Source organism: Pogonomyrmex barbatus, unplaced genomic scaffold (genome assembly GCF_055798465.1).
Source record: "Pogonomyrmex barbatus isolate J1 unplaced genomic scaffold, ASM5579846v1 scaffold2, whole genome shotgun sequence".
Taxonomy (NCBI): Eukaryota; Metazoa; Arthropoda; class Insecta; order Hymenoptera; family Formicidae; genus Pogonomyrmex; species Pogonomyrmex barbatus.
Genome location: NW_028297116.1, coordinates 13,182,153 through 13,208,277, shown reverse-complemented (window position 1 = coordinate 13,208,277; position 26,125 = coordinate 13,182,153). Strand labels below are relative to the sequence as shown.

Genomic DNA, 26,125 nt, shown 5'->3' with positions numbered 1-26,125 from the left:
TCGCCTCAAATATATTTGTGAATTTAAAATTATTGACATCGGTTTGAACCGATCAAATTAAGAAAGTAACAAATTTAAAATTAAATTTTTAATTTACGCCAATTTTTATATGCAATTATTTATTCAGTTCATTCTTGTTAAACTCAATCAGTGTAACTATTTTATAAATTTAAATTTGTGCAAGTTTATGCAATATGCTTTTATACGTCATTGCTTTTAGATTGCTTCAAGTAATCGCGCATTTCAATGTAAAAGGACATTCTCCAGAGTGGAATGTCCTAGATCGAGATTATTATTCAGCCGCTCTATATGTCCCTGCCAGAAATAGTAACGAATCAAAATCTTTTTCATCATAAGCAAAAAAAATATCAAAATGAAATGTATTCAAAATAAATTCATTAATGCAAAGATAAACGACGAAAAGTAATGTAAGTATAATTGTTGCACGTCTTATCTTGACAAATTATAAAAAATGTGTACGTAATAGTAAAATTACATTAATTATTAAAAGTTGATTTTTGATCAATCTTAAATTTATGATTATGTTATTATTTATAGAAACATTTAAGATAGTAAAAACATGAAGTAAAGATGAGCAATAATGTCGAGAGAACTCGAAAAAAATTAAGTGTTTGATTCCGCTTTTTCAAAACTAATATATCGCTCTCAAAATTGTAACTTTACAAACATGTACGCACGTTAGCAATGCATGTCCTTCGCGCTAATACCCAAGTCTACAGCATAAAACGATACTCTATCGACATGTCCCAGATCCATGTGATTATCAGTAATCATACTCACCTCGGCTAAAAGAATCAACAGCAACAGAAAGACACTGCTGAATTTGGATACCGGACAGGAAACTTTACGGCCCGTCATTCTCGATGAGTATGCAATTCACCAACGTCAGAACACTCTATTCCTAAGAACAATCGCTCTTGGTCCACCCCCTCACCCACCAGATATTCACAGACACCTCACGGAATGACACCCACGAAGACACCTTCGGCGTCCAGTTAAGTAACGAGGAATGCGCGAGGAATGTGCGTGTCACATCGATCGATCGACGACACTGGGACTTATTTCTTCGAGTCGCCGTACGCCGTGTGTGTAGTATCACAAGAAATCGCGTGTCCCACTCCGGGCGCCTCGCGGTAACACCTGTTCGGTTGTTTGACAGCTACGCCGGTATCGGAGATAGTGACGGCGATGATGGCGGAGGAGCCGAGGGATCGCGGTGGCTGGAATGTCGGCTGCTGCCATATCAGTCGGCGAACCGCGTGTCGCCGGGTCTTCTAGTTGACTGAGGCTATACGTTATCGTGAATTCAAAACACCAGGAAACGATGACTCGATTAACATGCGGACCTCGCACGTCGCTGTTCTCGGACTCCCTCCCCCCCCCCTCTTCACTTAGGCCAGGCGCATCCGCCGTGTCAGATGCATTAGAGTTATGTAAATTTTTCCAGAATAAGAATGAAAATTGAACGTATTCTTTTCCTGAATCTTGGTGCTCGTTATAAAGTCGCACAGTCTCACGTGCCGGACTGAAATTCTTCAACTTTGTTTCGCAGAGAGTTTCAGTTTTATTCTTCTTTTAAATACGCTCATGGACATGGAATGCCTTTTTTGCAGCAATTTTGACTATCATATGTAATGTTTCTTTCATACAAAACTAGAAAATGGCTTAATCGATACAGACATTTAATATAGTTTTCATTTATATTTTTATTACAACTTTTTTTTTACATTTTGATATCTATCTAACGTTGAAAATGTATATCAATGACCGGTGCATACATAAATGGCTATATTTACAAAGTAAGTATAATAGATGATCGTGCCTCTACTTTATCTCTCGCGCATATCATGTCTTTTTGTTCTCCCTTTCTTCATATTGTTCTTAAATAGAATACCGGTTCTTTCGCTCATCAGGCACCTTTATTTTCTTTGACGTTATTCTTGAAATATGTGACGTAAAGAAATCACATAATACATTAACGTAGCAACTGAACTGAAATAATTATAAAATTATTTCGCAAAGAAAGCATATTCTTATTTTATAGAGCATTCTTTCCTCTTTCTCTTTTTTAAATACGTTTCTCTCATCGCATCTGTCTGTTCATCGGATAAAATGCGTATCACTCTTGGACTGGATTAGTTTCCTCCCTTCGTTACTCCGCGATTTGAGTGCTCCAAAGTGTGGAACGGAATAACGAACTAGGGGTGGCACCCTTCGGCGCGGTCAACGTGACAACAATGAGGTAACGAAGCAAGCTTCACAAAACATTGAAAATAGCCGAGAGATTGCTCGGTGATCGGAAACGCGTGATTTTGTACAGCGAAGGGTTGGTCCGATCGATTTTTTGTTGCATTTACTACTTACAATGTATTTCGTTCTGGCTTTGTTACGATGATATTCAATTGTCATCCGACGATGCTTATACAATGTTGAAATTCTATAATTGTATAAAATTTTAAAAATGTCAATAATTCCGATTTTTTTTTATGTTATGCTTGTACATGTATTCAGCCAATAGATTTCTTTTATTTCGCCTCCGCTTTCTTTGATGTCGCTAATAAAGCATACGATTTCAGCTGCACGACGGAATACGATACGGAAACTTTATATGAAATATAAGTTACGGCCGGATTATGAGTAGATTAAATCGTCCTGCGATTTCATACGTCCACTTACTTTACTCCGTAAAGACTTCCTTGCGTTAATCTATCGCAATTCATATGCAAGATATCATGCGTGAGAAGATTCACCGCGTAAAACGTCACATTAATGACACGAAGCTATCCCTGAATTTCCGTCCATAGGGATGAAAAATCATGAGAAGCAAGATATACCGAATAGTTAAGAATACAAACGCTCTGTCTTGGTTAACAAAGGAGCACACACCTGAGCATTATTCCGAAGCCATTGTCTTTGCCGCTCCCTAGACCCTCATTAAGCCATCGGGAAAGGAGCTACACACACGTCGTCATAAAAAGAACAAAGTCGGATTTCAAAGTAAACACCGTAAAATAACACTGCTTTTCTAATTAAATATAATAGAGAGTCCTTCCCTCTCTAGGATCACCACCCCAAGATGTCAATCAAAAATCCAGGCCACTGACCGCACTCCTTCAATCTCTCCGATCACGATTCCTCAGCGAGAAGGAAAACATCCCTTAAACGCGCAATCTCGTTCATCGACGGGATCGCCGATCCAGCCGGACGTCCGTCTGCTGCTTCTGTCATCCTGCGATCCCAATGAATGACCGAGGATCGGGGAAACTAGTCCTAGGTGATCCGCCAACGCGCCGGTCGCCGCGTGTCAATGTGTCGTGCTCCGAAAACGGACGGAGGCGCGACGGCAAGAAAGGACCGAGAAATGGGCAGTAAACGAAGCGTTCAGCGTGCTCTCGTACGGCTGTAGGTGCGCACGGTCGACTGGCGCGCTTTCATGACGCCTCACCCGGTGCGGGCCGACCACCAGGGCCAACGGGACCTCGGTTGCTCTCTCAACACTCCACTCGTGGCTACGACCGAGGCAGCGCCAGGCTAAGCCGTTCTTCGGCTTTGCCCCCTCACCCCCGCCACCCCGTCGAGCAACCTGGCTGTCTTTCCATTCCGATTCTGGCTCTCTCTCCTATCCACTTTGTCTGCCTCCCTCGCTCTTCCGACCTGGCCGGCTGGTTATCCAACGCAGCCGCCATCACTGCATCCGCTGCTTCAACTCCCACCAACTGTCGCTCTGCTTTTCCCTTCTGATTATCGTTCCCTCTCGCTTGCTCCTGTTGCATACATTGTATAAATGTTCCTGGTGTATGTGATATACAGACAAGAATGATTCAGTTGTGTGCGAGGGAGGCCAGTAGCGTAACTAGAAGATGGCAGTACAAGCGAAATAATAGATAGAGCTCGGTTATTTATAAATTTGTACTTTTTTTTTCTGTGTAGTTTAGTATGTGTACAATCCTGAATGAATAATTCGTAGTAGATCTACCTAATTTTATTTTCTACAGCCATGAAGTAATTTACTGGCCAACATTCGTCTTTTTCTGATATTCCCTGACACTATTGCTAAAAGTAGTATTTAATAAACTATGCAAATGTAACATATAGTATGATAAAAACGATAGAACAGGTGCAATGCACACAAGCAATGCCTCTTCAAAAAAATTCTTAAACAAATGTGAAGAAACATTTTTTTTAAAAAGAATATCAAAGAAAATTGTACATTGCTATCTTGTACGTTGCTATCTTGTAATAATTATCAATGTTACTTATTAATAATTATTAATTTATTTTATTCATGTCATTTTTTTAACTCATTTTATTTTAGTGCCATTTCTAGTTATTTCCTTAATATCTTCTTTTATATCCCAATCCCTTAGATGTCAAAATTTAAATATATTAAAAATATATAAAGATAAGATATAAAGAAAAAATGTATCAAAAAATGTATAAAAATTTTAATAAAAATAAAAATATTTTAATAAAAAATAAAAATATTTTTTTAGATTTTTATATTCCTTCTAATGCTTTAATTTAAAAATAAAATTTCTCTATGTAGAACTGTTATAACTGATATGTTTAAGATGATGAAGGATTAAGCGTATAGTTTTATAACAAATTTATTAAAAAAATGACATTTGCTTGGTAGATATAGAAAACGACAATCGATAAGCTTCTATTTCTCAATCATGACATACATCGCCCACGTATCAACGTCAAACGATAGATGGGAAGGTTCCCATAGACCACGTCAATTCCACGCGATGGCATTTAAATGGATGTGACGCCTCCGCGAATCTGGAAAATCCCAAACGTGGCATCTGCGATTTCACAGCCATGTTGACATCGCCCGTCTACTTTTATATCTTCTTTTTTCCCGGGTAATATCATTCCCCGCTCTTCCCTGACGCGCACCGAAGTAAGATAAGACTAACACATTCGTATCCTCGTTCACACATAAAATAACGACTACATATACATCTCCCGTTTCTTCCTCTCGACTGTCATCTCTTGCTATACAGCTTCCCTCGACCACACTTCGTTGTTTCTCCCCCCCCCGGCCTTTGCCCTCCACAGCGTTGTTCCTGAACCGACAATCGCCACCTGATACACGCACGCGTACGCGACATACGTACACATGTATGCATACATGTACACATATACACACACAAGGATAAATCTCCATTGGTGTATCACCTTTATTCAGAGAAGTCGTTGCTCTCCCACACCTACGCAGGTGTCTCTGTGAGCTTCAAAGTCAGAGACGTGGTTAGCATTAGCGCCCTGTTGTTAAAATAAGTGTTAGATTTTATAATTATGTGTATCTAATATTTATTTCAAGACACCAGCAGAAAACAAAAAAAATCAATAACATGGCAACTTCTTAAGTATCTTGGTTTGTTCCAAAAATTTTATTTTACATACTTATGGTGAAAGCATATAACAAGTAACGAAACATTTCGACAAACTTTTCATATTTTCTTAAAATATGGAATTATTTTCTTAAAATAATTTATGAGCATTTGATTTAATAGCTAATAATAAAATGAAAAATTATCCAGCTGTCATTTAATTGTAGCATATAAAAATACGTTCTAATTATGCCATCAGAGAGTCATGTTACTTTCACCATATCCTTGTCCTAATAAAAGAGATGACTGAGCAAATAAAGCTGGAAGAAAAGCTGCAGTACATTTATCTTTTTTTCTTACGTACATTTAGTAAACAAATTTTTATATAAATTTAGGAAGATTATTTATTTATAACATAAATTATATTTTTTAAATTATTGTTACAATAAATAAAATAATACTGTACGCAATTTGTACTTTTCTAAAATTGAAGTTTATTTTCTTTTTTACGGATATAAAAAAGCAATATGCAATGTGAAGATATTTATTTTATATTCTATTGTATTTTGATAAATAAAATAGTTGTCTTAGTGACATCTATTAGCATATTCGAGTAAGTAAAGTTCATCTTCTTTTATGAAAAATGCACATACATTAAAAAAGAAAATGTAAATGTACGTAAGAAAAAAAGATAAATGTAATTTTATTTTAATATATATAATCAAGTGACTTTAATAAAATAGTAATAAAACAATTCATGAATTTTTATCATATTTATCATCTACTCCTTTAACAGTTGTTGGTAAGAAAACTTGTACTTACTATCTAGAAACAAGTTCAACACCAATGAATGATTCCGTCATTTTCGTCAATGACATAATTGGCTATGTATACATTCGACTACCCACAACATCAAATAAATATGCATTCCCGACAGTGTGGCGAGGGCAAAATCTGACGTCAGCAACAGATTGAGGTATCTTTTGTCATCTTTCATCTCTTCTCGTCATGACGTCATCGTCGAAGCAGTTGGTCCGCAGACCTTTTAAGAATAAACAGCTATTCTTCATCAACAGCTTAATTACAAAAAAAAGATTTGTATATTAATTTCTTTGACTTTTTTTCATATTACATTAGAAGCACTTATGACAAAAAACAAAAAGTGTCAATAATTGTGCATACCATATAATATATATATATATATATATATATATATATATAATGATCAAATGAATTATGTTATTATTATTAATAAAAAAATACCGGAAGTAACTATAAATCAATTTATGCTTGTCAACTCATATTGATCTGCATTGTCATTACATTATTTATCAGACTTGTTATTAATAATAATTTCTAGATTAATAGCACTTACAAGGCTGTAAAAATATGAGCGAAAGGAAAGAACAATAATATAAGCAAGAGTATATATTCGAAAGATGATTGATATTTTCTATAATAATAATTTATTATATTAATTACGTAATGTGTTTATAGACGTAGAAATAAAGTAAGTTTTACATACAAATACCTTGTCCGGAAAACTTGGATGAATGTAAATTCCTGAAAATTTAATTAAGTTCTTATATACATGTTACAACATCCAAAGTGATTAAAATAATTGTTAAACAATTTTTAATTATGTCGTTATGTTTGATTGTATATGCTTTAAATTTACATAAATTTCATTAAAATTACATTTTTACTGCAATGAAAGTTATATATTTATCGATCCGATTTAATCTTGAATCTATCAAACATCAGACATTGGACGTTTCATAATATTGATGATCTTTCGATCTTGAACACGATGATCGAAGGTTTCCACGGGTCGGGGACATCTAACAATTCGCGATCTATCGCGCATGCGCACGCCCTGGTCCTGTCTACCCACGACGGATTCTGGCGAGCGGCGTAGCAAGTGTATGTGACCAGTCCTGGACGGACGGTCAATCCGGTGTCTCGTGAACCGCTCGCTCGGCCAGGATTGATCGGTTGGATCCGACGCGTGAGCAAAGTCGCTGGAAAGAAAACGAGACGGAGAAAAAAGTGATCTAGCCGGTGTGTAAATTTCGGATTACCCTCTTCTCGCGAGGTATGAAGAATGGCCACATATTATTTTACAATATGTTTTCTCTGATATGTCACCGAAAATACAATCTAAATCTGTTTAGTTTTATACTTAAATTTATATAATATATATATATTACGAGTTTTGTAAATGTATTCATATCGAAAAAAATTTATCAATTAAAATGTACAAGAATTTAATATAAATATTAAATTTTTCAATATTTGTAAACTGATGATACGCGGATATTTTTAATGTATTATCATAGACTAAATACCGCAAAAAAATTAAAAATTGCAAATACTGCACGAAGTAGTCTGATTTATATTCGTGTATTTAAATAAATAACAAAAATGATTATAATCTAGATATAAATGATTCTAATAATCTGATCATATTGTAAATTGAATCCAATTAAAGTTTACTAATAAATTAAGTCCAATAATTAATTGCTAGCTAGCAAATTAGCGAAATCAGAATTAACATTATCTTAATTACCTTAATATATAGTTGCCCTTGCAATTATGTATCTGTTTGTATTGAATTATTATTAGTAACACTGATTGCTACACTATCAGCCCATGTAGTAATTAATCTTCCGTCATTGAAAATGCCTCAATGCCTTTGAATGACTGCAAACAGCGACCGTCATTATGCCACACATGTCATGGTTAACACGCCATGATTCCTGACGTTACGAGGTTAAAAAAGCCATTTCAACTTGAAAATAATTTATAATTTTCATTCCAGATTGTTATAATGCAGATTTAATTTAATGCTAACTTATTTCTCTCTAGAAGTACTTTACATCAATTCAATTTTCTGATTTAATTAATTCATTACTGCATGGAACACAAAAAAATTATTTTTACAAATAAATTAAAATAACAAATATTCAATTTGTAATTTGATCTTTTATTACACATAAGAAAAATAAAAAGATATCTTTTTGTATTTATTTATAACAAATATAATTTATAAAATTTATAGTACGAATTATTTTAGCAACAAATCTTAAGATTATAGTACTTTCTTTTGTAAATGTTTTGTAAATGTTTATTATAAATTATATGTAAAATATTTTATAATTATTTTATTGAGATCCAAATTACTGCATGTTATTTTGATACAATATGTAAAAAAAATCGATCAAATTTTATTTTAAGTCTTCTAAAAATAAAATTTTTAAATGCGACAATTTTATATAATAGTGTAATACTAATTACAAGTCCGCTATGTCAATTAGAAGTTCAACAATATGTAATACGGTAAGCAGATGATTGAAGATAGGCGGAAGGTCGAATCCCACTTTCCGACTTCGCGGATCTCTCATCCATGTTAGGTGCGTTTTAAAGACCGCTCAGAATAAATACATATGCATAATTCATGCGTCACTATAGACGTTACAACGTTCATTAAGAGCTTCGTAAGCAATGCATAATACATAAGAATAACATTCGAGAATAAACGGAAACTCTTTGACACAGTGCAATATTTTAACACGGTTGTAAATTATCTCATCTTCATTAGCATAACGTTTAATCAAGGAAAAAAGACTGAAACTAATTGTTGAGACTTGTAATATCATATTTTTGGAAATTGATCCTTGCTTTCCCCCCTATTTTCGTTTCTATCAGCATTATTTGGCAAAAGATATATTTTTGCATGAAATTGACTCGTAAGAAAATAAATGAAACAGATTTGTACAACTGAGGTGAGAAAAAAAGAGGACGCGATGTGACGAAAGTAGATGTAAAAATAGGCGCAAAGCCAAAAACATATTGGCTCATGATTTATAAAGCTTCTTACCATCGGGTTAGCGCGCCAAAAATAGAGTCATGTATATTTCTCATCGCTTTTTTATGTCGAAACAATAAACTTTGCAAATTTTAATTTTCTGATATCGAAACATATTATTTAATATTAGAACTCCGTTGGTATTATGAAATTTTCAATATTTTTTAAAAAATATTCAATTAAAATTAAAGATTATATTCCTTTATTTTTATACATTTCAAATCATTACGGATATACAGCTGCTGAAAACAGTTAATGACAGTCACGTGTAAGTTTTATCTTGGCACTGTAAACATGCCAAAATTCACGGTTTGCTTGTGCACGTTTGCAAAATAGCATTAACTAGCAATTGGATTTTGTCAGAATGCCATTAAAAATCCACTATTCGTGTAAAATATGCTGACAGTAGGAAATCTGTTAGCCAAGAAGTAAATAACGACATAAAAGTGAATGGGTTATATTTAAACTAGTTAAACAAAGAACGGCGACGGACAAAGAAGGAAATGAAAAAGGGAGATGAGATAAGATGAGATGAGATGAGATGAGATGAGATGAGATTTTGGGCGCCAGTTAGTTGGACTATTGCCATCCACGTAATGTTAAATGTTATTCTTAAACTTATACAAGATTTTATATTTTTTTATATCTTTCGTACGTATGTACATGAGTAATTAATGACTTGTGTTGAAGTTTATTTGTTACAAACGGCAATTCCAAAAATAATTTTTTTCTTAATATTTTTTTTATATTTTTTTTCTTAATATTTTTCTTAAATTCTTTTAAATTTTTCTTATATTATTATTATATCTTATATTCCTGTTTTGTGTAAGAATGTAAAATTCAAAATTAAAAAAGTTTTATAATATATAATAATCTGTTATAATTTTATTACTTTTTACAATGTCATGATTGATAAGGAAGTTTGATAGTATCTGTTTATATAAACTTATATACTTAAATGTTGAGTTAATCACATTTGACAAGATAAACTTGGAATGTTTATGCTCTTTCTTTTTCATTAATGGTTACACATGCAAAATACTAAGACATCGGACACGAGAATTTCTCTTCGAGTATCACGAGACTTAATAATCATTCACATAATCAATAATAACATCACGTTTCAATTACAGTCAAATTACTAGTTCGAAGTAATACGGTGCAAGAATTTAAATCGGGAGTTTCACAATCGATCATTAAGATGAGAAATTCTTTTTTTCTTAATAAGGCAAAAATCATAAAAAAGGACTATCTAAACATAAATTAATACTTCACAAAGATACTTTAAATTATGTATATCTAATTTCATATAAAAAAATAATTTCTTTTCTAATATTAGAAAATCAGATTACGTTTTTTAGAATAATTATATTATAAAAACGTTATATCGACACAAACATATATACATAATACAGCACACATATATATTATGCACAAAATTTTTTTTATAGCACTTGCAAAAAATATTGTAATTATAAAATATTAGTAAATTATTTCAATTGAAAATGAGAATAAAATATCTGTTATTAATATCAATTTTATACAAATATCTTGTAAGTGTTTTTTATGTAAATGTCAACAGAAAATGTTATAAATATTTTTGAAATTCAATGAATACTTAATGAGAGAAACTCATTCCACTGAGTTATTCATGTTATTTTACAATCGTTTGCGCAATTGTGTTGTGAATGCAAATACAGAACTTTCTCTCGTTGATACAGTTGTAAGTCTATATCTTTTATACATTTTCACCATATGTTTAGTAAAATCGAAACATATGAATTATACTGTTCAAATAGCTTATAATCAGTATAATTCCGTAATTAATAGAATCAAAAATCAAATAAGATATTGTTATGTAATATACATTTGAATGTGTAATATATGGCTGTAACATATAAGACAATGTTCGTAACGCAGCATTACAGAAATGCTATGATGCGTTAATATGCAGCAGTAGTAACGATGTAACATAATCACGTAGTTGCAACACGATCTCTTTTAGTGTTCAACACAATCTCTTTTAATGTTTAGAATAATAATGCATTTTCTTATAATTCTTTTGTTGTTAGGAATATTCCTATTTATGTTCAATGATATTAATAATCTTTGTCGACGTGTGGAATATTCATAATTTTAAATAATTTCGTTAAGAATATTTTTTTAAAACAAAATATGTTTTTTATAATAAAATATATCATTTTTGTTAACAAAAGGTTATAAATCAATATATACAATATAATTGCGTGTTATAATGGTTTCTAATATTTGACTATTGCAAATCTATAAATTATTTTGTTCAAAAATATTTCATTTTAAATTCAAAAATTCTATTCTTTTTTAATTCGAGGAAATAACTGAATGAATAACATTGCTTCAATATTCACTATATAATAATATTACAATATATAACAATATTACTTACATAATAAAATAAGATACTTTATTAATGCAATAGTATTTAATGCTTTTTGGAATTGTTTGAAATTTAAATTAACATCTTAACACGAAAGAAATATACACTCATTTTTAAATAAATAGTATCTATGGACCAATAATAATTTTGCAGTACAAATGTTCCTTGTTCTTTTCCCTTCCTCCTACTGCGCGCAACTTTTTTATGATTGAATGAGACAAAAATAATTGAGCAAAAATCACGATCAGGTGATGCGCAGGTACATTCTGCAAGCTGAAATTATTATTTTGCGAGCTGAAGAATACATCTGTGTTCGTGCAAATTAGATTCACGATTTAAAAAAATAAGCGAATAATACGGAGGAAAAAGAAAGGGGGAGATAAATGCTCCGTATCCATCGAGTCTTTAGTATTTAGTATTAACCCAAGTAGAATCCCGATTAGGTAGTCTTCTTAGAATTGAACGAATCGCAGTCATCATCATTTCGATTGACTCGATAACCTTGGAGGGCACGGTACAATGTCACTGACGATGACCGGCTAACTATCTGCTTAAAGCAGTTACATCGTCTGCTATCAGTGGCGTAATTGTTGCAATTGATAATATTATACGGTTACATGTAATCATTCCAAAGTTCAAATTAGGCTAATTGTGATTGACAAATTATGATTATTTTATCATTCCATATATCAAGAAATTACTCATTTTTCATGAATATTTTGCAAATATGGTTTAATGCCACAAGAAATGAGCTTTATCGATCTTTTTTTCTAAGACGTCAAACAACTCGCATTTTAATTACGCCACTGCATCCAATACTCTTCATTCGAGCTGATCAAGTAGTTACGTGTGCTCTATATTAAACAGGAATGACGCGGCATGCCTTTGAAGTCAACTTATAACGCTGTCTGAAAATGAAATTATGCGATAAAGTTCAAATCTAAATGGCATAAACTCGTTATCGCCTTTTTCATTCTCAATCTCTTTTATAAATCAATCTAACTATAGGAGAATTATGAATATTATTTATAAATATTATAATCAAAGAAATATAATTAATAGTGTAAATGTTAGAATAAATTATCAAAATTACGATAAAATATATTCTTTTGTATATTATAATATTGATACATTTATATTATATACAGATATGTCTATATTACAAAAAAGACATCTTTGCAAAGACATAATCAAGTGCAAGTTAAAATTGTTAAGTTGTGAAAACAATTCACATGTTGTCATTGCTATGTCTTTTCGGAGAGTAAAAATATCTTTAATAGTACTCTTGATAAGTGCGTATACGAGTATGGAGTCATTAACAACTCGTAAACCACAATCAAGACAACGACATTCATCGTGGAGGCACGCACGATACTATAATTGACCTTGGTTTGGATTTATCTGACCTTGGGCCACTTTGCCAAAACTTGTCTCCAATAAGAGATGCCAATCATTACCAAATTTGGATCGCAACTCTTTTTTTTTTATATTATGATCAACATGTCAGAATTATTCGCGCAATAGCCACTAAAATACGCATACGTTCTAGAAAGTATCATGTGTTTTGAGGTTTCAGAGACGATCATATGAATGAGTACCTCTTTAGCTGCCGATTCTTGGAAGGCCTCCTTGGCCCCCTGGCCTCATTCGCATTGGAGCCTCCACCGGAATAAATATGAGACTATTTGGCATTTCCGCCGATTTAGTTCTCAGACTTATCTCATTCCTTTATATTCTTATACGTATATTTCGAATTCAATTTCAATAGAACTTAATGTTAATGCTTTAATGTCGTTTTCTAAAGTAAAACGCGGTGATATTTTCTAATAGACTGTCAATATAAAATTATTTGAGTCCACGAATTTTTCCTGGAAAATATTTTGTCAAGTATTCAATAGTTGAGAAACGGCTTTTTACGATTAAGGTAAAAATCATGTATGCGCGACGGAAATCAGGAATCTACACCCACTCGGACCTAAAACTGGCCAGGCCTGGTCACGGCTGTTGCGCGAATCTTGTTCATAAACCGGCTTCGAGTGGCGGGTGCGAAAGTTTCTGCGAAAGTCTGTAGCTCTCTGTAGAGACCCGAATCCTAATATCAATTCTATTTATAAACCCATACTTCTATAAGTAGCGCGTTACAAGGAGAAATATCCGTTCATACTACCGTCGTTCCAGTCGTTCCAGTTACTCGACGTGCTCCAAAGATCTTGTTATTATCTGATAAATATTCCCAATAAAATTGATTGGTAGGTTACAATAAAATTAATCAAATTAATCGGGATGTCGGTCAAGCCTTCCATGTTACCCGTTACAGATTTCGTGAGGCAGGGTTTAAGAAGAATACAATGTCAGCAGCCGTGAGGGAGCGAACGACGACGCACACCAGCAGAAAGATCGTGAGTCATGGCGGTCCTATATCTGGCCAGAGAGACGGAGCAGCCACGGCCAGCAGCCTCGAAAACAACTTGGGTAAACCTTTAAATGTGCCACCAGAGATGTGTAACCCTATCCATCCGTTGTTCGTTTCCGCCCCTCTCTTTTTTCATCGAATAAATTAGTTACGCGCGCACAACGCACACACAAACGATTTATCAAACTTTTAATGATGTAATTATTCTTCTTTCTGTTGATTGATAATAATATTTATGTAAAACAAAATTTATGTAATACATAATTTTAATTAGAGAATTAAGAACTATCGAAATCGTTCAGATACTCAGATTCATCTTCTCAGATCTTTCTCCTCTCTCTATTTTTCGTTAATGATGACATGTTAAATTGATTCATTTGGCTCTTTTAGACGCACTTCTCGAGGATCTGCAGACGAGTGTTTCGAGAAGTGCCACTCCTAGCCGAGACAGAACACTTTTGCCTCAAGTTGAATATCGGGTAGCTGCCAATCCCACTAGAGTGGTCTCTGAGGGCAGGTGAGAAATCAAGTTGAACGATAATCCAATAATGACATATCTCTTATGCGATCAATAGTATCTTTTTTTATGTAAAAATATATCATAATAAATATTAATTTAAAAATTATTTTCCAGACCCATGTCTCCGACTCGTTCGAGGGTGACTACCACTGAAAAATTCGTCAGTACCGGTCCAACTGGTACACCGAGCGGTATACCGGGACTGGAACATCTGGACGCGGAGCTGCAAGATGTAAGTTCTTAAATTCAAAAGAATTTGCGTTATTAGAATATTGTAAATTGAATATTCAATAGCTTATTTAACGTCTAATTAGAAAATGTAGTATGACTGTTTACTTATTAATTGAAGAACAATTTTGGATTTGTACACAATTCTGCTTTTACAAAGAAATCTTATCTTACTGCACAAATAAATTTATGTCCTGAGAAGTTATAGTTTTATAGGTACAAGTGAATTTTATTCTGTCTCATTCAATATCATTTAATATCGCGTTACTACTTTCCAAAAAAATGAATACATTTTTTATTAACTAACAGATTTTATTAACTAACAGATTACAAAACATGAAAATATAGGAGTTAAATTTAAAATATGAGTTTCCATATTATTGCTTGCTACAAAAAATCGATTATTAGCCCGCGGATAAAATTTAAAAATGGGAAACGATAATCTCGACACGTGTTGGATGAAATCACGTAGATGTTGACGGTACTGGTTTCTTAAAAAAAAGGAATGCGTTGCGTGATTAATGCATGCAAGAAACTAGTTTCGCATACTGCCATGCTTTTGCCGAGATTACTGGATGTGTTCTTGAAGAGAAAACGATTATTTCGATTATTTTATGTTAATTAAGTAAAGCTACTTAAGAGCAGATAAAAGTTAATACCGGTCGAAGCGTAACCAAGCAAAAAATAAAAATTTAATAAATTATATTTTCGATATATATAATAGACAATATAATAGATATATACAATAGACAATTTTTTCAAAAGAAAATATTGAGTCGCAAAAATTATTATTTTAAAATTTAATTGATTTAAAAATTTAATCATTTATATATTTTTAATATTTCATAAAAAAAAATAGATTGTATTTTTATGTTCAACATGTCCAATTATTTGATTTTGCTACTTAAAAGTCGTAAATAAATAAATTAATACACACTTAAAAATATATATACATATTAATATTATTTACTGAGGTAAAACGTAGATAACAATAGAAAATCGATTAGCATTAATAAATCGTACCGTGTATTCATTTATCAGTGACATTAATCCAACGACATTATTATTAAAAGCAAATTTACAACACTCGTACACAGTATTATACATATAAATTAAGCGCGGTAGATTGTTAAATGCAAAGTATTAAATCACTTCTATGTTAACATTCACCGAGTTTTATGCGTCCCGCTGGACGCCGTGGCTCCAATTATACGCCATGTAGATTGCATCTATTTGCCCCGGGGGTTCCAAATGCATCTAGCGAACGCTCAATGTTATCTCTCGTTAAAGACATTCCTCTGCGAGGAATAAGCGAGATCATTCGTATATTTAAAATCGCGATTTCCATGATATTCGAAGAATCAATCGAGCATTAAGCAAAAATAGTTTAATCAGACGTGTAATTATATTAGAATAATTGCTCGTAAAACTGTCTAATTGGAAGCCAAATTATGATGCCCAACGATCATAATCACCACACCCTCGCTTTCGTATTTATCTACTGACCTCTTACCTGGATGCGAAGTTTCGAACGATACTTTAATAAGTGAAGAGAATAATGGTTTAAATAAGTAAAACGTTATAAATCTCAAGTTTTTTTTCTTTTATAATTATTACAATAATTAAAATTTGATTTTGTTTGCAATATTGTTGCATTACTTTTTGTATGACGATATCTAAATTATGATAAAGATTAGGATTTATATTCTAAATGTCTGACTGGATGTGATTTTCCACTTTCTAAAATGCTTGCAAGCAATGATATATTCCTCATACATTGGTAATTTTCAGAGACAGTTTCCTAACTAGAGAAAAGAGAAAATAGAAACGCGTTAAAACGTTCGACTCGATAATGATGCTCGGGACAGCCACGTAATTATAGTAATGATATTACCATTTTACGCGATATACTGGACATTAGAGGATCATGATAAGGCACAGAATCAGTCTTGCGTGTAACAGAGGCCTCGAGGTAGGTAATTGCAGCGCTCGCTGATCGTATGGCTTGTAATCCGACGTTCAATGAAAATAAATTGGTTTGCTCTTACACTCCTTGCATTTCAACCGGATATATCTTTAAACTTAATGGGCTCTAAGATCTTTAAGCAACGTTGCCTATCGTTAGCTGAAACGATAGAATGTAACGAAACAATCTATAAAATTCTCACACCTCTTATTTACGTGCCATTGCAATTTATGGAATCAACGTGTCAAAATTTTATCGCACACAAAATAACGCGTTATGCAAAAATTATACATTTAAAAAGTTATAGCATTTAAAAAGGTACATTTAAAAAATAATTATTTATTTAAAACAAAAATAATTTGTTTTACTTAAAAATAATTTATTTTATTTCACACTTTAATAACTTTACTGCGTGGCTGCGTTTTGCAGTTAAAATAATCTTCATTCCTGAGTTGTTCTCCGGAATTCAGATATTGTTACCGATCCGCCCATGTGTCTTACGTAGGACCGTCATAATCAAAGTCTTATAAGGAGAGTCCGGTGCTGACACTGCCCACGCATCGCTCGCACTAATTTGTTACGATCGGATCGTTGCTATAAAAACGGATGACCTGAATGCCTATGCATACCGAGATACATGCGAGATTCTGCCTCGTGACGTTTTCTTTTTACGTTTGCAGGTCCAACCCGGTCAAAGCAAAACGATAGCATACAAGCAGGTCTCATATCATTATAACAAAGATTTGGACGGGAAACCAGGTAGGAAAATTTACGTTAATTGATACATAATGTAATTTGAAATTTGATAAATAACATATATTTGTTGTTTATTATATTATACACAGCTTTGCATAGAGTTTAGCGATATTGTCGCAAAACGGATTTTTATAAGATTCTTTGAATTAACTAAGACAAATAATACCGTCGGGTCGCGTTGAATAGCGCACGAACGTGAAGCGATCAAGGAAGGTAGGAAAGCCGGTTGCTCATGTCACGCCTTTTAAGGAATGCAACGGCCTTGCTGGTTTACGGTTAATTGATGAAAAAATCAAACGAATCAGACTTGAGCGTTATTCGTATCTTTAGTGCAAACTACTTGTACTGCGAAGGAAAGGAGTATAAGAACGAGATAACATATTTATCCTATCTTAATTATCGCTGTTTTCCAAAGATTAAAGTTCGAAGTTGCGTTTATTTTCATGAAATTCAATAAAGATGCTCAAACACGTGTATAACAGGATTCTTAATGGAAACAAGAATTTAGCAAAAATAATATATCGAATTAATGAGGAATATTTTAAATAAAGAAATACCTCACGGAATTGATTTTTTTATATTATATTAAGCAATCGGCTCATCTTTTTATATTTTCCACGCCAAGCGTGGAAAATCTTTTTAATTATTATTAAATTTAATTTTTAAAAATGTTTTCAAGTACATTTGTTTGCGATATCTTTGCAACATTAAATATTATAGAAATCGGAAGAATAGAGAGAACTTTTCAAAGCATTATTCATCTTCGTCGTAAAGAAAACGTATTGGAAGTAAGAAGGTTTTCCCTGTATCTCTGTATTTGGCAGAGGTGGTACGCTCATGTTCTTTGCGGTCACGCATAACACACAAGTGTAGCCATATTAGGACCGCTTATGGCAGAAGGTTGACCCGATTTCTTCATGACTCCATTGCTCTCCGAAAAGAAAGATAAGAGAAAAAGACCGTGAAAGAGAACTAATAGAAAAGAGATACACACGCGAGTTACTATATTATAAGGATAAGGACGACTGTTGGTGAGAATATTTATCTCGATCAGAAATATTTGTATCAATAAAATCCACTTGAGGACTATTTTTAAGGATAATTTGAGATTTTTTTATTTTTATTTTTCTAAATTTATTATCGTGTTTTGGACACTCATAATAATAACATACCGTATGATTTATTATTCTAGATTCATGGGTCATATCAGAAAGCAAACAGCCTCTCACTGGCGCGCCCTTGATGTAAGTACACACAGTTCTGCCTCATAGTTCCAAAATACCTTCATTTCCTGAATGGATGCCAAGTGACTCGACTCGATCGCGTAACATATATTTTCCGTTAAAATAGAAATAAACTCATATTTCTCAATTGTCTGTAATTTATGCATGTCGTTTGAAAGAAATTTATTGCAGACGGTGCAAATAATTCATCTAAAACTATTTTTATTAATTTTGCAGTATAGACATAACAAAATTTATCTTTACAGGGACGACATCCATGAAACTACTTACGAGGAGACTAAAATTCCAGCAAGCCCATATACATATCAAAGTACGGAACCGATTATTAAAAAAACAGTAGTTAATAAAGAACTGGTGAGCAAAATTATTATAAATATATGTTACATGTCAAAAAATCAATTTTTAGAAACATTTTTATTAATAAATATTAATAAATATAATCCAATTAACACTAACATAATTATATTATATTTATCTACTATATAGATCTACGGCGACAGTTCAACGTCTGGTTCGAAACAAACTTCTCCTCTGCCAGGAATTCAAAAAGATGTCAAGTATCTTCACGAGACTGGTAATTTAAAAAGAATATTAAAAAATTATAACTACTTTTTAATCTACCATTTAGAGTAAACGAGTGATCTTTTGTTTTCAAAGGTTACCAAACTGTCGAGCCACGACCGACACAAAGTCCGCAAGAATATAAAACCATCGAATATGTAGTCCCGTCGCCAAGTCCATCGATACCAATCAATCTGGCACCTGGTCCAAACACAAAGGTAACCACTACCATAAAGACTTACACCTATGAGCTACCGGGAGCGCCAGAGACATATTTACCAGGTGGCAATGTGCCAGGGAGCGTTGTGCTGCCTGGCGATCAAACGATCACGTACACCCTACCAAGAAGCGGAACTACCACCGCAGATAAGACAATCACTTATCAGACCGTGACGGAGGGACATCCCGGTACACCGATCAGATACAGCAGTTCACCAACCGATATCACCGAGAAGTCGAAAACCTTCCACAAGGAATCGAAGTTCTACCGTGAGGAGCACCATGGTCAACCGACGCAGCCTTCTTACTCTTATCGCAGTCCACCGTCGAACATTGAAACTAAAACTACTGTGACCGAGAAGTATTACCAGGTTGACGGTAATTACCCTAATGGTCATGAACCAGGCGATCATCCCGACAGCACGACCGTCATATATCAAAATCAACCACCTACTGTAAGCGAGACGCACACTAGGACCATTAATCGTTTCGAAGAGTATAGATCTGGCAAGCCGCCGTCCAGTGGACGTCATCCGATATCCGACAAACCAGACACGAGCTATTATCCGCGGCAAAGTACACCGCCACAATCTAACACAACGATTTACAAGTTTTCGAATACTACAACGACAGTACCGCCGAGCAAGAATGCCGATGACCACGAGGTCCTTCTGCCAAAACCATTTCCAACTGGTGCTCAAGTATATCCTACTAAGCCAGTCGCTAATGGCGAAGGACCACCAACAAAATTGGAAGATCTAATGGCTTCGTTCTCTGATTCTGAGGTAAAGTAATAATTTATATCGTATTTTATTTATGCGATATCGTATTTTATTTATGCGATAATGATTCTATGTATGTATTTTATTCCAGCGAGAAGTATTGGAAGATATAGAGAAACAAGAACGTCAGAAGAAAAAGGGATCACCGGCTACGAAAAAAGAAGTTGATTTCGTCCCACATACACCACCGAAAGTTAAAAGCAAAAATGTTGCTGGGCCACCGGTCTATTATCCTCCAGGTTCGGCAGAATTCACCAAAAAGGAAGAATCTAGTTCAGCCATATCACAATCTAGTGTAAGTTAAAGAATATTTTATGCGTTATATGAAATAATTTTTAAATTCACGATATTCAATTAATCAATCTTTTCTACAAACTTTCAGGGAGGATGGGAAAAAGCTAGCGCAAAATACGAACACGAGGCTTCTAGCAAAAGCAAAAGTAAAAGCAGCAAAGGAGGTGCCGTTGTCCCAGTTTGCCTCCCATTATGCTGCGCATTACCATGCGTCATCATGTAACTTATTATTACATTAATAATTTAATGAAGTACTTGACACATATACATTTACACAATTTAAATTTGTTATTGATATAATCAAAAGAAAACAGAAAAGTTAACAGAAAAATATATAGTTTTAGAGTAGAATTTTATAAATTTCATAATTCTTCCTTGCCAATATGAGATATGTTCGTCGAGTTACATGTTATGCTTTTTTTTTTTTCTTTTTTTCTTTAAGCTATACATTTATCTCATTTTAAATATAAAAACTGGTTAAATGGTTAAAAGGAACAATTTTACATATATATGTGTTAATATTTAATACGTGACAGATTATTTAGCAGGCAAATAATCAAAGTAAATTGTCCTGTTACATAAAAATAGTCGTTAATACATACTTATTAAGAGAAATTTTATGTTAACATAAGTATAGTTATTTATAAATATAGCAGAAATATATCAAAAAGCTATTTATTTTATTTTTATAAATATTATTTTTTCCAGTGACAAATTATTAAGAATTTTTAAATGCAATATAACATTTGCTTTTGTATATGTTTCAAGTTTCTATTATTATATATTTCACAATAATAGACATATATATATATATATATAATAAACAAAATGAATAATAAATTAATTAATAGTATATAAAATATTTTCATATATTAAAATTTTTATTAATATATGAGTATATTTTTATATTTTTATTTACATTGCCTGTTGCAATGTATAACTTTCATGCAAGAAACGCAAATATAGTATTTCGTATAATATTGATAATGGATTATTTAAATCAAATTGTAAGATGTTTCTTTTGCAAAATTCCTACAATTAATGTTATTCTGAACACAAAATTACATTAAATACATTTAAATTATTTATTAAAACAGTGACTTGCTAAAAATAAATAAGAACAAATCATGACAAATATTGTAATAAATAGGATAAACGAATCTTAATTATAATATACTACCGTGAATTATGGTGCTATAATAATTTTAGTATGTAAAAGAACCATGTAAATGGAAAATATCACTGCAAATATAATCGTGCACATAACGTTATGTGTTATATGGATGTTATTTGTAATTATATGTAAAAATTGTGTCATATTATGGCATCTAACATGTGTCGCACATGTATTAATGTATGGCAATAATAAGTTGTATTTTAATAAATTTGCTGATATTTCTAAACAATATTTTTCCATTCATGCATTTTGTCCATGTACATTTCATAAACTTACATTCTTCTAGAAAATGTTTTTCAATAAAAATAAACTGCATATACTATAGCCACACAAAATATAGTATCCTGAAAAACCACATGCAATCAAATCAGAAAGAAGAATATAAAAATAACATCCCACTGTATAATAATAAATTATATATAAAATATTTATCATTTTCTTACATTAATAAAACTATCATAGGCATATGTATCAGCTTCAGCATCCCAAATACATCGTGTACCTATTTTTATTCCAGCACCATGTTGCTGTCCCAAAACAACATTGACAATATACTTATATCTCTTAAATTGTAATTCTGAGAACATATAAAAAGAAAAAAAGTGCTGTATGATAAATATTTATATAGGACTTTAAAAATGATGATTAGCCTTTTCACTACTAAGAAAGATATCTCAGTTCCATGATGTCATCTATACAATGATATGGATATCTGGCGTACCTTTATTTCCATTGAAATATACTATTGTTTGTATAAACTATACATCGTCTTGTTGGATGAGATTTTTTTCTGTGGGTGGTATTTTACTTGGAAAGCAATGAGAAGTAAAATGGAATGGTGTTCTTATATTAGACTATCTACTTCAATCGTAATTGTCCCTCATGCAGTATTTTTCCACTAAACTCAAAATAATTTCTTCCTTATAGATAAATTTTTGGTTTTTATGCAAACAGTTCTAAATTGCCATACTGTTAAAAATGATAATGTCGATTAAATGAATAAAAAATTTTTTTGTATAATTTCAATGTTTCCATATAGATTAATGCTAGTGTAATATTTGAACTAAATGATCTATACCACCCAAGTATTTATTATAATCTAATATAATATTGAATTTTCTTATATATTGCCCTGTAATAGGATTAATACTCTCACTTGTGATGCAAGATATCTTGTTCATAGTATGTTGTATAGACATCATGATAGCAAGACATCCATAGTATTGTATCTATGACATCGTGGAACCAAGATATCTCATCCTTGATAGTGAAAGGATTAATATAAATTTAAATTACACATATGTACAAAAAAATATTACCTTTAATTTTTATTTCAATAATATCTGCTATATCTTTGGTCCATTGAGCAGCTGCCTGAGCATCATATGATTTCATAGCAAGTTGATCAAATAGCACGTCATGTATTATTTCTTTTGCACTTAGAGGTTTAAACCTAAGTATTCAAATTTTAATCATATTTAATATATGTATTAATGTATTTTAATCATATTTAGTATTAGTATAATGTTATAATTTTCCATTCAGCAATGTAACTGTTACGTGTATATATTGTGTTACATATTGATAAGTAGGAAATTGTAATATTAATGTAATATTATTAGTTTTACCAGGTATTAGTTTCAATCAAAATTAATCCATCTTATAAATACAATGTCATTTGTAAATATAAATAGTTTACTTTTCATGAAGATGTGGTCGAATCTGATAAACTGGCTGCTGAACTGTCTCTCCAACATCCTCAAAAGTTTCCAAATTCATGTGCTTTTTTTCTTCTTCCTGTGCTGTGTCTGTTGAATCTTGTTTTGGATCATGTTTCATAGACTGATTTATTCGCTTTGCCTCTGCCATTTATAACAGTTAATTTTTCAATCCTGTCAGATAACCTTACTAGATCTTACTGAGTATGAACGTATCATGTTGATTAAAGTTGTATGTCAACAAAGGCAACCATTAGCAACTACAAATATCAATCGTTATTGGTTACGTTCAGTAGACTGTTTATTTTGTAACTGTTGGAAATTCCTTGCACTGAAATTGGATTATTCTCCTAAATCTAGAAATATAACCTCAGCACAGAAAACTTTCAATTAATTGCAAAATAAATGTTCTGCAAATGGTGATTAAACTGAATATGTTGAATATCCCATCTGACAAAGAGAAATAAAACCAGAGAGAAGTCTGAGAGTAGGCATGTCCGCGATTTAGCTGTAACTTTTTTCGAAGCGCCTCTATGTCCATAAAAACATGGACATTGAACTACATAACCAACGTCCATGATTCTGTAGGCAATGTTCACGATTGGATAGTTCTCATTCGTGCTATGTTCACGATTTTGTGGTTTTGTTCCGTGCTGTCTGCTATATGCAGAACTGACAGTTAGTTAGATAGAGAGGGACGATCAATCTCTATCCGTCTTTGTCTCATAAAATCGGAATTGTGTCGTATTGATTATTTATCACAATTCTAACAAATCTCGTTAGTTATAGTAAACTTCTATACTATAATTTGTCTTGCGTTTTTAGAAACTGGTCAATTTGTAGAGGCCCTCCACCACCCCCGCTAATTTCACTTCTTGACGTCCTCTTTTCTTTATATGCAAATTTTAAATTTTCTTATATTTATTATTTTTTATACAATATAAAAAAAAATTATTACAATATAAAATATAAATCAATAATATTCAATAAAAATACAAAAGTTTATACGAAAAGTAAAAGTTTAATACGAAAAAAAGAAACATCATAACACAATATTAACACAATAATATAATACATCATAATACAACTTAATATATCATAATATAATACATAATACAATACAATAATACAATTTGTATTGTTTGGTAATAAAAATTGTTATTGTTTAATCGGAATATTTATCGAATAAAATCTAAATTCGTGAAGGCTCTCCATCATCTTCACCAATTTTAATTGGCAGTTTTCTTTTTCGCACGCATGTTTTAATTTATTTTAATATTTATTAATTATACAATTAATAATTTTGGTAAATAATACAAAGCTACAAAGTTATATATTTTTAATTATTATTTACAATTAAAAAAATTAATACAGTAAACAGAGAGAGGCCTGAGAGTGGTCATAAACGCGTTTTAGCTGTACCTTTATTCGCGTAGGTAATGTGCACATTTTTGTGGTTCTCTTCCGTGCTAGACGCAAGAATGATAAAGATAGACAGTCGCGTCCGTACCGTCGAAGAAACTTTATCAAGAATTATGTTTACATTTATAACTCCGCGTAATTTTTTTTTTTTGTTATAGATTGAAATACTAATTAACTTTATCGTAGTATATATTTATTTATCAATATGTTTATATTTATATGTACATACATATCATACACATAGCATATTTAAAAAAAAGAAATTTTCTCATTTTTTAACAAAATAATGATATTAAAATAAAATATTATGTATCGTTTCATATAAAATGAACATATTGATAAATGTATATACTAATGTTAAAATTAATCGGTACTTTAGTGTATGACAAAAAAAATTACGTGAAGTTGAAACAACGTTTTATTAATTTTTAAAAAATAATGATAGTTTCAGTAGTTCTGCAATTTTTGATAAATCTTAAACAAAGTTTTGTATTTTTTAAATTAAAAAACAAAAAATAAATATATTATCTTCATGACCAACATGACACATCCTTTTCTGAAGTACAAGAAGAATTAAATATTTTAACATCTCTCAAGAGTTTCCGATAGTTCTAGTCTAGTTAAAAAATTGTATAGTATTTAAAGGTTAAAAATTCAACAATTAATAATTTTATATTAGTTATGAATATTCGTAACAATATGAAACTTGATGGAAATGTGTCAAAGTCCTCTACCACCCCCGCCGATTTTAATCAGCGGTCCTTTTTTCTTTACATATATATTTTAAATTTTTTATTTATTTTTTATTATTTTTTGTACAATATAATTTAATATTAAAAAAATAATAATAGACTAAATGAAAGTGCATAATCAAATAAAATATATTAAATAAATATTAAATAAAATATGTTATATAACTATAACAATAAATTATAACAAAATAAAATTTGATAAAAACAAAAGTTTAATAAAAATGGCTTTTAACAAGTATATTTATGGCAGAATATAATCTGATAAATATTTAATGCAACGCGAAAATCTAAAACATTTACAATAATTTTCTCCATTATCTCTTTAAATTATTAAAAATGCGAACATCAATTTTTATAAACGAGAAAATGATACTTGATAATTGACTTAATCAAATTTTTTTATTGCTATTCAATAAATTTTAAGTATTT

At 31.7% G+C, this 26,125-nt stretch overlaps 3 protein-coding genes across 7 annotated transcripts in view; 1 reads left to right on the top strand and 2 right to left on the bottom strand.

Moving 5' to 3' along the window:
- Positions 1-6,435, bottom strand: part of Ptp10D (Protein tyrosine phosphatase 10D) — a 36,753-nt gene extending 30,318 nt beyond the window's left edge. For 2 of the 3 annotated variants that reach the window (XM_089077193.1, XM_089077195.1), the window contains exons 1-3: positions 6,183-6,434; positions 5,206-5,292; positions 802-3,785 (exon numbers count right to left, since the gene is read on the bottom strand). In XM_089077193.1, coding sequence (XP_088933319.1) covers positions 802-879 — 78 coding nt within the window. In that variant the 5' untranslated portion in view covers positions 880-3,785; positions 5,206-5,292; positions 6,183-6,434. Of the gene's footprint in view, positions 1-801; positions 3,786-5,205; positions 5,293-6,182 lie in introns of all 3 variants that reach the window. The other variant, XM_089077194.1, reaches the window with a different exon arrangement.
- Positions 6,436-7,180: 745 nt separating this feature from the next.
- LOC105428440 (uncharacterized) lies at positions 7,181-22,033 on the top strand. 2 transcript variants are annotated; one of them, XM_011640774.3, is made up of 11 exons: positions 7,181-7,421; positions 13,962-14,116; positions 14,448-14,574; positions 14,692-14,809; positions 17,452-17,530; positions 18,720-18,771; positions 19,017-19,125; positions 19,258-19,345; positions 19,429-20,336; positions 20,425-20,628; positions 20,716-22,033. In XM_011640774.3, exons 2-11 carry the CDS (start codon positions 13,993-13,995, stop codon positions 20,848-20,850), a joined length of 1,944 nt encoding a protein of 647 aa, XP_011639076.2. In that variant the 5' UTR covers positions 7,181-7,421; positions 13,962-13,992; the 3' UTR covers positions 20,851-22,033. The 2 variants fall into 2 exon arrangements, with proteins under 2 accessions (XP_011639076.2, XP_011639075.2); XM_011640773.3 differs by having other exon boundaries at positions 7,182-7,455.
- Positions 16,700-24,084, bottom strand: LOC105428439 (dynein light chain Tctex-type protein 2B). 2 transcript variants are annotated; one of them, XM_089077196.1, is made up of 4 exons: positions 23,504-24,084; positions 23,124-23,257; positions 22,248-22,381; positions 16,700-16,930 (listed from the first exon to the last, which is right to left on the bottom strand). In XM_089077196.1, exons 1-4 carry the CDS (start codon positions 23,671-23,673, stop codon positions 16,907-16,909), a joined length of 462 nt encoding a protein of 153 aa, XP_088933322.1. In that variant the 5' UTR covers positions 23,674-24,084; the 3' UTR covers positions 16,700-16,906. The 2 variants fall into 2 exon arrangements, with proteins under 2 accessions (XP_088933322.1, XP_011639073.2); XM_011640771.3 differs by lacking the exon at positions 16,700-16,930 and adding an exon at positions 21,699-22,148 and having other exon boundaries at positions 23,504-24,081.
- Between the last annotated feature and the right edge of the window lie 2,041 nt (positions 24,085-26,125).

What these genes read in the sequence shown, in the direction of transcription:
- LOC105428440 (XM_011640774.3), top strand. Translation starts at nt 13,993, where the DNA reads ATGTCAGCAGCCGTGAGGGAGCGAACGACGACGCACACCAGCAGAAAG. An exon ending in CTCACTGGCGCGCCCTTGAT is followed by an intron (nt 18,772 to 19,016) that starts GTAAGTACACAC and finishes TTATCTTTACAG; the next exon opens with GGACGACATCCATGAAACTA. An exon ending in CAGTAGTTAATAAAGAACTG is followed by an intron (nt 19,126 to 19,257) that starts GTGAGCAAAATT and finishes TCTACTATATAG; the next exon opens with ATCTACGGCGACAGTTCAAC.
- LOC105428439 (XM_011640771.3), bottom strand. Translation starts at nt 23,673, where the DNA reads ATGGCAGAGGCAAAGCGAATAAATCAGTCTATGAAACATGATCCAAAA. An exon ending in TATTGAAATAAAAATTAAAG is followed by an intron (nt 22,382 to 23,123) that starts GTAATATTTTTT and finishes ATATGTTCTCAG; the next exon opens with AATTACAATTTAAGAGATAT. An exon ending in CCTATGATAGTTTTATTAAT is followed by an intron (nt 22,149 to 22,247) that starts GTAAGAAAATGA and finishes GTGGTTTTTCAG; the next exon opens with GATACTATATTTTGTGTGGC.